At 35.6% G+C, this 12965-nt stretch overlaps 1 protein-coding gene across 2 annotated transcripts; it reads right to left on the bottom strand.

The window, feature by feature from the left end:
* Window positions 1-505: 505 nt before the first annotated feature.
* Window positions 506-12297, bottom strand: LOC107595837 (cadherin-17-like). Of its 2 annotated transcripts, none has more exons than XM_016286414.1 (19): window positions 12264-12297; window positions 9592-9654; window positions 8928-9023; window positions 8619-8753; window positions 8034-8172; window positions 7582-7740; window positions 7314-7472; window positions 5396-5595; window positions 5111-5239; window positions 4808-4952; window positions 3855-4070; window positions 3695-3771; window positions 3396-3587; window positions 3044-3288; window positions 2042-2172; window positions 1750-1968; window positions 1535-1645; window positions 882-998; window positions 506-794 (listed from the first exon to the last, which is right to left on the bottom strand). In XM_016286414.1, exons 2-19 carry the CDS (start codon window positions 9634-9636, stop codon window positions 706-708), a joined length of 2604 nt encoding a protein of 867 aa, XP_016141900.1. In that variant the 5' UTR covers window positions 9637-9654; window positions 12264-12297; the 3' UTR covers window positions 506-705. The 2 variants fall into 2 exon arrangements, with proteins under 2 accessions (XP_016141900.1, XP_016141907.1); XM_016286421.1 differs by lacking the exon at window positions 12264-12297 and adding an exon at window positions 9990-10024.
* Between the last annotated feature and the right edge of the window lie 668 nt (window positions 12298-12965).

The following is a 12965-nucleotide window of genomic DNA, read 5'->3' as shown; positions in this document are numbered from 1 at the left end:
CCCCCTCATATATATATATATATACATAAATAAATGAAAAACAGTATCTGGGTCAAAGTAGAACTTTATTTACAGAATGAACAATTTTGGTTTTCTACAAGTCAAAAATTTTGTCATTCTGTGATTTTTATGCATTCTTACACGGCAGAACTGAAGGGCATTGAACCTATATAGAACCTGACCTTTGACCGTAGGAGAAAAGTCAAAAACAAAAAATATAAAATGGAAAGATTTTTACACATTTTAGTTGACTCTTGGACAATGGGGAATAAATATAAGATTCACATTTTTATAGGTTTAATCCATTTGAAATATGAAAACATACTGTATACAACATTCTGTACTCTTTGTACCAAAAATATACCACAAAGATGTTTAAAATTCCAAGAAAACACTTTGCGGGCAATATATATATGTATAGATTTTAATAATAGATATATAGATTTTATTATATTTGTTTAAAGAGGGGGTATTTTAAATATAAAATACTTAATATATCAGCCAGGCCACATAGTGAATACGTAACTGTTAAAACTGTGCAAATCTTGAACATGAATATTTAATGTTAATAAAAAGTGTTTTAAAAATGAAAAGAAGCAGCACAACCACTTTACAAAATAAAGGTGTGTATGTTGAGGGTCATGGATGTCAGTCTGCCTGGGTTGTGTACCAAATTATGTTTACAGTTGGCATGTTATCCTGACTCTAGAGCATTGCTTTAGTCTCTCCAGAAGTTGCTGCTCTCTGTTGATCCTTCTTCTTGATTCGGTAGATTACAATGATCAGGAACAAAGCTGGAAGGAAAAAAAACATGTTTTTCTCAGTTTGCTTCTTTTAAGTCTTAAATATTAATAGAGCAAAATGAAACATATAAGTCTTACTGATGAAGCCGAATATTCCTGCCAGGATGCCGATGGTGCCGCTCATGCCCATCTTCCAGCTGTGAGCTGCTGGCTCGATGTAACAGTAGCCCAATTTAGTGCAGTTACATATACGCACTAAGAAAAAAGAAAGAAAGAAATCTCAGATGAGATGTTAGAACATCATGCTAGATGTTAGAATGTTATATGTGACCCTGGACCACAAAACCAGTCTTAAGTGTCAATTTTTCAAAATTGAGATTTATACATCATCTGAAAGCTGAATAAGGCTTTCCATTGATGTATGGTTTGTTAGGATAGGACAATATTTGGTCGAGATACAACTATTTTAATATCTGGAATCTGAGAGTGCAAAAAAATCTAAATATAGAGAAAATCGCCTTTAAAGTTGTCCAAATGAAGTCCTTAGCAATGCATATTACCAATCAAAAATTAAGTTTTGATATATTTACGGTAGGACATTTACAAAATATCTTCATGGAACATGATCTTTACTTAATATCCTAATGATTTTTGGCATAAAAGAAAAATCTATACAACCATCACCCATACAATGTATTTTTGGCTATTGCTACAAATATACCCCAGGGACTTAAGGCTGCTTTTGTGGTCCAGGGTCACATATATGAAATAAAGAGAAAAAAATAATTTACCATCAAACTTTTGAGTGATACCCATCCCAGCGTTGTCTTTGATGTTGATGGGAACAGTGGCATTCAGATCACTTGAGGGCTTCTTCTTCAAAATCAGCTGCACTGAGGTTCCTGCAGATACATAAACAGGTTTACATAGTTACAGCAGTAAATAAATTAAATACAACAGTCATACTGTGTGTAAGCCTGTTTTTTTTTACTGAAGATCTGCTCACCATCCAGAGGTTTGATCTCAAAGTTTGGTGACTTGCGGTTAATGGAGAAGGTGAAAGGCTCTCCGTAGGGGTTGGCGTCCTTATCTACAGCAGTGAGTGTCAAGGGGGTCATATCCTGCACGCAGATGAAGCCCTGTGTCTTTTGCAGTTTAGGGTAGTTGTCATTCACATCCAGCAGATGAATATCCACCTTCATCTCAGCCTCCTGCTTGTCTCCCTCTGAGAGGAACAGAAATAGATTGTAATATTTACCAAATGCCACTCACCTGGAGTGACTCTGTTGATTTCTGACCTGTCTCATAAGCGATGATTGTGAGAGAGATCTGCTCCACCGTCTCTCTGTCCAAAGCAGCTTTAGTCTTCAGCTCTCCAGAGTCAGCGTCCAGCTCCAACCAATTATGTTCATCACCTTCCATCTTAAACCTGACAAAAAGAACATTTAAATGCAGGAATTACATAAAAGGCATTTAAGAATGCTGTTAAAATGCTAAATTTTACTGGCTGCCAGAGAGCTATTGCAAATAACATACAGTGGAGTCAAAAAGTCTTAGACCACTTAGAAAAAATAGTATTTGTTGTTCCATTTAAACCTAAACACATGAATATAAACTAAATATACCCCCCAAAATTAAGGATTTTAAAAATTGATGTAAGAACAAAATTGGTCACTAATTAAATATGCAAAGTTGTGACACTGATCATGTGGACTCTTGAACTTCAATCAAAAGGCCAGATGTTCCAGATGCTCCATTGAAGCACAAGATGCTCTTTGGATCATCTCAAATCGTTTTGGAGAACATCACATTTTACACAAACTCGGATTTCTGCTGTCACTAAAACATTCTAACATTTATATGTAAATTTTTCAGTTCAACTTTTCACTTAAATAGTTGTGCTAATCATAAAATTGGAATCTATATTGAATTATTACTGTAAAATAGTGTCTTCAGTAGTGGTCTGTAACATTTGTACCCCACTGTATGTCAAAGCACCAATAAACCTGACAACAATTTCATAAATTGCTTCTTTAGCACACAAAAAATAATAATTTGCTCAATATAAAAATGTTTTATTTGTAGTTCTAAGTAACCAAGGTGGGACTGCATAAAATGTTACAAGCGTAGACAGAATTAAATCGAAATATTATGTTGTTTCTTTCATCAGTTTCAACATATACCAGGTGGAACAGAGCTCTTCAATAAACTTCAGAAGTAGAAATATCAAAGCACTTTGAACAAACAATCTCATCTCATATATGATCTGATTATGTAGGAGACACAATGCAAAGCATTACTTGATAGTCTTTCCCTCTGGATCCTTGGCTTCAGCTGTCATTATTACGGTTCCAACCGTGATGTTTTCTGGAACGTTGACGTTAAGAGTTTCAACTTCAAACTCTGGAAGCTCGTCCACATCCAGCAGCTGAATGACAACATATGTGGTGGCATTTTCATTATACTCCACTCCTTTGATCAGGGGCTCAGGATTACGGGCATCGATCTGAAGGTTGAAGACGCTCTGGAGCTCGTAATCCAGTGGCTGAAGATTGAGAATATAAAAAATAAAGAAATGCAAAAAGCATAAAATGGAAATGTAAACAGTTTTTGCATTTCAACATGTGTTCCTCATGAGTGAATTCTTGTTACCCGAGCGATGTAGACTCTGCCCTCTCCAGTATCTTCATCAACCTCAATGGCTAAGAGGTTATGTGGGTCTCCAGCAGTGATGTGATACTCCACCCTAGAGCTTCCCGTTCCTGGGTCATCTGCATCTGTGGCTTTGATGCTGAGCAAAGTGGTTCCCAATTCAGCTAGTTCAGGAACACTGTGGGTCCCATACTTCAACAGGGAAGAATGTGGTTATGAATCAGAGCAGAGATTAAGTATTCAATAATCTACAGGGAGAAAGAATGTAATTGATGTAAGGAGTAAAAAAAAATGTATACATCTTTTTTCTCGAAGACAGGGATCTCGTTATTGATGTCGATGACCTTGATGATTGCTTTACATTCCGTGGTGTAAACTGCAAATAAGTGCAAAAGTTAAGGAGCGCATTCATCAAAAAGTTTTTCATTTTTAGTACATTTGAGTTCAGGTTGTGTTTACCTCCATCAGTCACACTAAAGGTGAGCTCATACTGAGGCACCTCTTTCCTTTGGAAGTTTTTATTTGCCAGTTTGATTTCACCATTGACTTGGTCGATGGTGAACATTCTGTCAAAAGGCTTGGTAGGCATCTGTCTTAGGAGTGTGTAGTCTAATAATGAGTTCAGTGTGCCCTCCTTATCGCTATCATGAGCAAGCAGAACCCCAATTTGATTACCTAAACAAGCATATAATTAAACATTTCAAGATCAAAATTGAAGGTGAATGATAAAACAGTTAATAAAATACTCAAATAATTTAAAACATGTCAAGAAAGTGGGATCCAAAAGTCTGAGATTCAAAATCTGTTTCAAATCTTGAAAGAATTCATTTTAAACAAACAGTATGACATAAAATACATGAATGTTTGAGATTCTGTTCTCTTGTGTGACACTGATCATGTAATCTCATTTGAATTTTGAAAAGGACAACAAAAATGCCATATTAAGAATTTAGAATGTTTGTTAATTGTTTGACTTTGAAATGTTTATGCAGATTTATTTGTTTATTATTCTTTAAAGAAGAAAAAAAAGAAATTATAATACATAAAAAAATTTATAAGCCTTTTCACCAGTGGTCTCAGACTTTTTGACCCCTCTTTATGCATTTGGTCAATTTGTGCCATCACATCCACCTGGTTTGAATTTATGTAATGTGAGTGTGGTCCAGGTTATCCCCACAAGGATAATAAAACCAGATTTTTTTTTTTTACCATGTGGGAACAATTTTTTGATCTCCATGAGGAAACAAGCTTATACATTATACAAAATGCAGAAAGTTTTCTGTAGGGTTGGTTAGGGGATAGAATATACAGTTTATACAGTATAAAAAATCATCATGTCTATGCAAAGTCCCTATAAAAAAAGAAAACCCAACTACGTGTATGTGTATATATAAAGGGTCTCACATTATTACCTATGGGCTCATTCTCTTGCACCTCAAACACAGCTTCATCACACACAGGAGGGTTATCATTCACATCCTGCACCTGCACATGAATCTCCATGGGTTTTTCCAGCTCAACACCCTGTTCATCTTCTGCCAAGACCACTAAAGTGTACTAAAACACACACACATACATGTCAAAAATAAAATGCAACACTCAGTTTTATACAATATGTAATAAGGAGTGAAATATGTTGAAGCCCCGATGTAGTTTACAGACTGGTATTGAGTATTTTTCTCTTTTAGTTCAGTTTCTCAAGCATTTCTATTTACCATATCTTTCTCTTCTCTATCCAGAGGAGCGCTAACATAGATTTCTCCATCTTCATTGATGGTGAAGGGGAAGGAAAGCCTTTCTTTCTGTACCAGCCTGTACAATGCGGTGGGATCATTGGCACGCACCTAAAAAACAAACAAACAAAAACAATAAATAAATAAAAAGTTTAAAAATTAAATTAAATTAAATAATGTAATTAATCATTTAAAATCATATGAATAAAATTAAAAGTAACACTGCCTAGCATAACGTAACATTATTGTTTTTAGATCCAGACTTACTGTGGTAAGATACAGAGGGTATTCCTCTTCCAGATTTTCTCTGATGGCGATTGGTCCAGGGCTGACCCAGAGGTTTTGAATGACAGCTATGTTGACCCGTGTCGTGCTACTCAAAGCGTTTAGAGCTCCACCTCCTAAATCCTCTGCGCGAACAATCAGTGCATAGTCTGGATCTTGAAGAAAATTCACTTCTCGTCTTTCTGCTCATACCAAAATAAACATTCATTAATTACTACTGATTCTGAAGTAATGAAATAATGATTAATGAAACACTGATTCATGTTGCTCATTTAACTGTTGTGCTTTAACTCCGTTAACTCAAATCAGTTGATCCAATTGCTTTCAAAATGATTCACAGTTTCAGAGCTCTTGAAAAACCACAGGCCGTCGTCACCTGCAGGTCGAAATGGTGTAAATTAAATGAAAACGTATACCTTTTACATATCAGATGCAGCTGTTTTCATGAGATTGTTGTCTATTAAATGAACTACTGATTTAAAAAAAAATATTCGTAAAAGCTGTTTTGAAAGCGCCCTTCATTTTTGATCTGAGCATCAGCACAGCTGAGATTCTCCCATAATAAAATAATGTCAGTTCAGGAGTATTTCACATCCATTTATTTATTTGACAGGTCACTGTGGTGCTCACCTTTAAGTGGTGAGGTTCAGTCAATAGAGTATTATTCCACAGCTTGATAATCTGATGAAGTGAAAGGCCTACACATTTCTGTTCATCACATGATGTTCATTGATTTGAGCTGGTAATGTGGATGCTGAATGGTGAAGTAATCTGGGTTAAATCCAGCCTCATTTCTGAGACGACAGTAATCTGCACTGCTTGAGCACAGTTAATGACTGTGTTCTTATTTACAGCACGTGGCAAGTTCCACACACCAGAGTGAATGTAATCACAGAAGTGGTCATTCATAGACATTAACACACCAGTTTAATCTGAGTGTGTATGTGAGAGCACTGTAATCAGTAGCGTTCATTTCAGTCTTATTCTGAATTACATGTTCTGTCCTCCCTCATGCTCTCATTCGCTCAAAGAGGATCACAAACAGAGGAGACAGACCCAGATACTGCTTTCATTTGGCCCATTTATACATTTCTTAATCAAAGTTCTGTTATTCATAGGGAAATGCTAGTAAACAAGTCTCTGAGTCTGGCATGATTATGTACACCACATAAACTGCTTTTTCAAAATACCATGGAATCTATGGAAGGAAAGCTTGTTTTCACCACAGAAATAAAAAAATAAAAATAAAAATGTAACTGTGACTTTTTATCTCACAATAAGAATACAATTCTGATCTCTTTTTTTTTTTTTTACAATTCTGAGTTTATATCTCACAATAAGGACCCCCCCCCCTCCATATAAATATAAATTGAAAGATATACTCATCCAAATTAAAAATTTCTGAATTGTGAGATATAAACAGTTCTGAGTTTACGTCTTGCAGTTTTGAGTTAATATCTCACAATTCTTTTTCACAAGAGTTTTTCTTAGAATTCCAAGTTTACATCACACAATTCTGTCACCTAATCACCTAATTAGATTGATTTTTATCACAGAATATCAAATAAGCTGAAAATAAGCTTCACTGAAATAAGCTTTTATATAAAACTGTTAAACCAACTGTTTGGGTGTTTTTGTTTGTTTTTTTGCTTGTTTGTTTGTTGTTAAATATCAATTTCAAAATCATTCTGATAGTAAGTTTAGTAATGGGTAAAAAAAATCTGTGAAAAGGGTGGATTGCTTCATGGCAGCAACAAATACACATGTAATTATGACAGTGATATATTTATGAATTCCACTCACTTAACTGTAGGGAGCTTCAATGTCGCAAAAATAAACAAAACTACATACAGTTGTGTTAAATAACATGATCACTGTGTGTGTTTCTGTATGTTCTCACCAGCACGTTCGACGCATGTGTAAAAGGGGTTGTTCTCCAGAGGTATGTTGTTCCTTGGAATACAATAGTCCTCAAACTTCTTTTTCAGGACATCAGGACTGCCACGGACCTCCCCGCGGCTGTACGTTACAGTGGGCCTGGCCCTCAGAAACTCTGCTCCTGCAAAACAACAGAAAGACACACGTTCAATCTTCTTTTAAAGAGAAATACTGGTTTGGCACGTTTGGGTTTTTCTGTGTATATTTTTGTTCCAAATGTGTTGACATACCTTCCTCTGTTATAAAGATATCGCCACTGTCCGGATTAATGCCAAAGTAAAAACCATTTCCATGATTTGGGATTTGGTTCACAATGCTGAATCCAAGTTGGGCATTTAATGTGTTGGGATCGTCTGCATCGGTAGCAAACACCTGCAAGAATCGAACTCCTGCACGCACACAAGATTACAAGTACAATTAAATGTGTGTTCATTTTAATTTGAACAGTTTAGAGCAGGGTTCCTCAAATCTTGCCCTGGAGGGCCAATGCGCTGCAGAGTTTAGCTCCAACCCTAATCAAACTCGCCTACCTGTGATGATCCTACAGACATTAATTAGCTTGCTCGGGTGTGTTTGATTAGGGTTAAAGCTAAACTCTGCAGGAAAGTGGATCTCGTGGGCCAGATTTGAGGATCCCTGGTTTAAAGTTTCAATGTCCGTTGATAATAGGTGTGTTTCTCACCTGCAGGAGAATGCTCTCTAACACGGCCACTGTACTGACTCTCACTAAAGACAGGGTGATTGTTGTTGATATCTACAACTTGCAAGACAACCGAGTAAGGCCCATCAACAGTTTCACCATCTGCTGAACGTGCTTCAATCTGAAGAAAAACACACACATATTTAGATATATTTGTACTGAAATTTACATTTAGATGTCAATACATGTCACTTTTTAATTTTTAAAGCTGTCATTTTATCAAATAATTTTATACAATTATAATGTGGTTTTATGACCTCATATTAACTGAAAGACTACAATGGAATATTTGTACTTTTAAAATTTTCACACCTCAGAACAATTTAAAATGAACTACTGAATGTAATACAGAGAAAAATTAATCGTGACCAGAATTTAAAATATAGGCTTTCCATATACAATTTTAATGTAAAACCATGTTGCTAAAAATAATCCCTGGACATGTTATACATCAGCAATGTGCTTTGTGCATACTAGAAAAGAACAAAGTAGGGATGTTGTATCTTTTTGAAGACCCAGGTGGCTTGCATGTTATGTGTGATATTTCATAATACAATAATAAATTACATCTAGATGGTGGCTCTTCTCAGGGCTCCATTCCAGAGGTTGCTCCAGGAATAGCCAGCCGTCTGTAGAAATACTGATCTTTCCTTCGGTCTCTCCGCTTACATGGTATGTCTCCGCTTCCTCTGTAGATGTAAACTGAACAAAGAAAACATTTCTAGAATATTATCAATCAATACATTCAAAAATATTACCGACAACAGATACTGAAAATATTCTAATAAAAATGTATGCATTATATCTGTCTTCACAACTAATCTGTCTGTCAATCTAAAACTAACCATTAAAACACAAAAACAGAGCCTACGGTACCTGGTAAATGGGATAGGGCACAGGTGTAGCCTCTGGCACATCTAAAACGAGATGTCCTAATGGCCCCTTTTTGTCTTCCAGACCAATCCCATGAGTCTAAGAGAGAGAGAGAGAGAAAAGAATTATGAAGCCATGTGAAAAATAACACCCTAAGTCGCTGAATTTAAAATGACTTAATGCAAAATCACCATTATAGATAAGCATATTGCCAACTGCTATATTGTCTGTTATCGATCTATACAGTCATGAACAACATTAGTGGCTAATATTCTTTCTGAGAATGAGATTTCCCTGCATACTAATAAAAACATTTGACCACACTTCTTAATAAATAACTGAATAAAGTTTTAAATTACATTTTAAATAACTGAATAATTATTGTCTTACTGCAATATAAACAGTCAATTATTTAATATCAAGTCAGTAAACCTATCTGCGCTTTGAAGGTTGCTGAATATTTGCCCATGTCTGTGGATTATTTATGTAGAACAAATCATTTAACTTTCCGAATGAATCCAGATTATGTCTGTGTGTCTTTGACTGATTAATGGAGTGTGGGCAGAGAAATGGACTTCAGCATAGTTACTCATTTATGGAGTGAATAAAAGTTTGTAAGGACACTACAAGGTCACCGAGTTAAAATCCTACTCGCACACACACTTACAATGCTGACGAGAAGGGTCAAGTGTAGCAAATGTGCACCTCTCATGGTCCCAGGCAACAAAACCTGGTGGAAAAGGAATGACAACATGTGAAACGGTGCCTTTAATTAAAAGGACCTTTATTATAGGTACTGCAACAGCCATTATATTTATTTGCCAAATAACATTATTAGATGACTATTTCCTGACATGATGGCCCCTGCTCTGCAAACTGAGCAATGAAGTGGAGCCACATGGTGTGACAAAAGCCTAATTACAAGTTGCCCAGTCAGGAAATAGACCCATCTGCTTCTTTAATGTTAAACTTCCGTCAATGATTATTAACAAAACATACTATTCAACCAGTCCTGAGTAACATTTTAAAATATTACAAATATTTCAGCAATATAATTATGATTACCTTTCCTATGTGTGTGTAGAGGAATTTTTTGTTTATTTTCCCCTCTATTATCAGACTAATTTGTGCATATTTTGTCAGTCCCTCTGTGCATCTCATATGCATAAAAATAGTGCATGAGTGGCATTTGATGGTGACATCATGACTCTCGTCATGTGGCGGTGTGTGTGTGTGTGTGTGTTTGTGTTTTACATGAATCGCAGCCCATAAAAAGGTTATTTAAAGGTCACTTGGCATTCAAGCGTGGGCGGTGCCTCCTGTGCCAGACAGCGCTGACTATGTGTGCATGTGTGTTTTTGTGTGTCACTGCTGTATCACAGTGTATCAGATTTTATAATGCCTGTACTGACAGTTATATTACAAAGCCAAGACTTTTAAATATTAAATATTTATGTACTTGCAGATCCACACATCTGAAAAGAGGAAGGGGCAAAACATTCAAATTAAATGTTCAAGAAAGAAATGTGTATGTATGTCTGAATACTTAGGACCATGTGTTATTTCAGTTTTTCTTTTTTAATAAATCTGCATAAATGTCAACAATTCTGTGTTTTTCTGTCAATATGGGGTGCTGTGTGTACATTAATGAGGAAAAAAAATTAACTTAAATGATTTTAGCAAATGGCTGCAATATAACAAAGAGTGAAAAATTTAAGGGGGTCTGAATACTTTCCGTACCCACTGTATATATATATATATATATAGCCTGCAAAGTGTCTGACATTTTGTACCTAGCAATTGCTATACATTCAGTGAAACAGTATAGTGATTTTTCAGTGTCTTTTCAGGATTCAGATTACCAATACAATATCAATTCATTCTAAAATTAAATGTTAACTTTGTCATTTGCAGATTTTGCTTTGTAAAAGCAAACAAAGTACTGGTTTCTCAGTTTAACATATCATAGTCACATCATTCAAGTAAACATGGGACAATTATTAAACACTTAGTAAATGAAAGTAAGTTGCCGACCATGGATCAATAAAGGAAGTTGTTTACAGGTGTGGCTCCATACTTCAGCCCTCAATAAACAGATTTATCTAGATAAACAATAAACAGATTTATCTAGAACTGTTTATCTGATCACACATTTACCCCCGGTTTCACAGACAAGGCTTAAGCCTAATCCTAGACTCAAATGTAAGTCTGAGCTGTTTCAACTGAAAGAAACTTGCAATTACTGATCTTAAAATATATCAGTGCCTTTGTTTTATCTCAAGATACACACCAATAATGTTTTTTTTCTAAGTACATTCATAAAAAATACTTAAATGTCCTAATTGAACTATGGATTAATCCTGTCTTAGTCTAAGCCCTGTCTGTGAAACTGGGCTATAATGTGTGTAAAGAGATAAAGATCTCTAGATTAATCTGACTGTGTTAGTCGTAGTTTGGGTCCACGAGTAGATTAAGCTGTGTTGGCAGTTTTAATGAAATATTGTATTGAAATAAGCTGTAAGGTTTAGTGCTTTACTGATACTGGAATTTTATTTCGGTTATATCGGTCAGATCTATTGTGAAAGACAGACGCCTTGAGACAGATGCGACACAAGGTCACATTGAAGCTAATGTGACCTCTGATAAGCTACTTTAGATATTTTGCTTAAAACCCTTGATCGACACAATATACAGGTATGCTGGTTGATATTATTGGGTTTTTTATATCTTTGTGTCAACATATTTAATGAATCGGGACATGCTGGTGCATAAGCTAAAATCAATACTCATGTTCTGTTATAAATATCAGCTCAGCCAGTAGCAGTCATAAGAATTAAAATAAAGCAAATGTGAACAATTTCTTTCAGAATTTTTCTGACTTTTTAAACTTTTGATTTAAATCAAAACTTGGGTATTCTAACAAGAAATAAAAATGCAAGAAATAAAAATGCAACAATAATCCATTAACATTAGGCTAGATGCCTCCAACTACGGTAAAGTTTCTAGTATCAAGGAACAAGAGGCCCAGACTTGTGACCTCAAGATCAAAAAACATCATAAATACACGTTCATCTAGCAAATGCGCTCAGAAATAAGTTCGCACCTACGGTGCTACAGCAAGTTTCGATATCTTTAAATGCCCTTCCACATAAGCTGGTCAACACCCTTCTGAACGCACTGAGCAAAGGCAAACAAGATCATAACCTAACATAGGCTTCCACAGCAACATTTCAATGCAAATGACATATCGGTAACTAATATCATATACTTTTAAAATCAGCTTAAACTCGATAAACTCAACTATAAGAAGATATAAAAGAAAGGATAAGAGACACAGACCTGTCAGCAGAGCTCCTCTCCTCAAAGACTGAGCGTTTCAGTCTTGAAGTGCTTCCTGCTTAAGTCAAAGTTTAACTCTGCTTTATTGAGTCTAATCATTATCTACTGATTCACCGCTCAGGGGAGTGGACTGTAAATATAAGGTATTTTATGGTACCGTTTGGCAAATAGTGCACTGGATGTGTTAATGTGTAAACATCAAGCGTTTAATTAAAAGGACACAAAACGAAAATGCATCAAAAATCTTCCTCTGTAATCAGGGGTCTTCAGTAAATTCTATGCAAGATGATAAGGACAAAGCAGAATTCTGAGGACAAGCTTGGACAAAAAGAGAAAAATATATCTGAAAACAAGCTGTGTGATGGATGAAAATCACTGTATATTCATACAGAGCGTAAAGGTCACCTTCACACAGCTGTGTGCTCACAATCGTGAGTAATACAGGCCTGCAATCTTTGATCCTTGATCTTTTGACAGACTCTGGCATGGTTGTGCAGGTTTCTCAGTTTCGTCTGATACTGAAAATGAATACATTAGATAGAACTTCTGAGCTATTCAGCAATGACACTTAAAAATAAACTTTATTTACTCACCCTAATATTGTTTCGTTCCAAACCTGCATGGCTTTTCTTTCTTCTGTGGAACACAAAAGATGTTGTTGTTTTGGACCCCATTAACTTTCGCTCTACTGACAAAAACAAC

Source organism: Sinocyclocheilus grahami, unplaced genomic scaffold, assembly GCF_001515645.1.
Source record: "Sinocyclocheilus grahami isolate Dianchi unplaced genomic scaffold, SAMN03320097.WGS_v1.1 scaffold11.1, whole genome shotgun sequence".
NCBI classification, from domain to species: domain Eukaryota; kingdom Metazoa; phylum Chordata; class Actinopteri; order Cypriniformes; family Cyprinidae; genus Sinocyclocheilus; species Sinocyclocheilus grahami.
The sequence above is the reverse complement of the archived record's forward strand: the minus strand, read 5'-3'. Positions and strand labels throughout refer to the sequence as shown.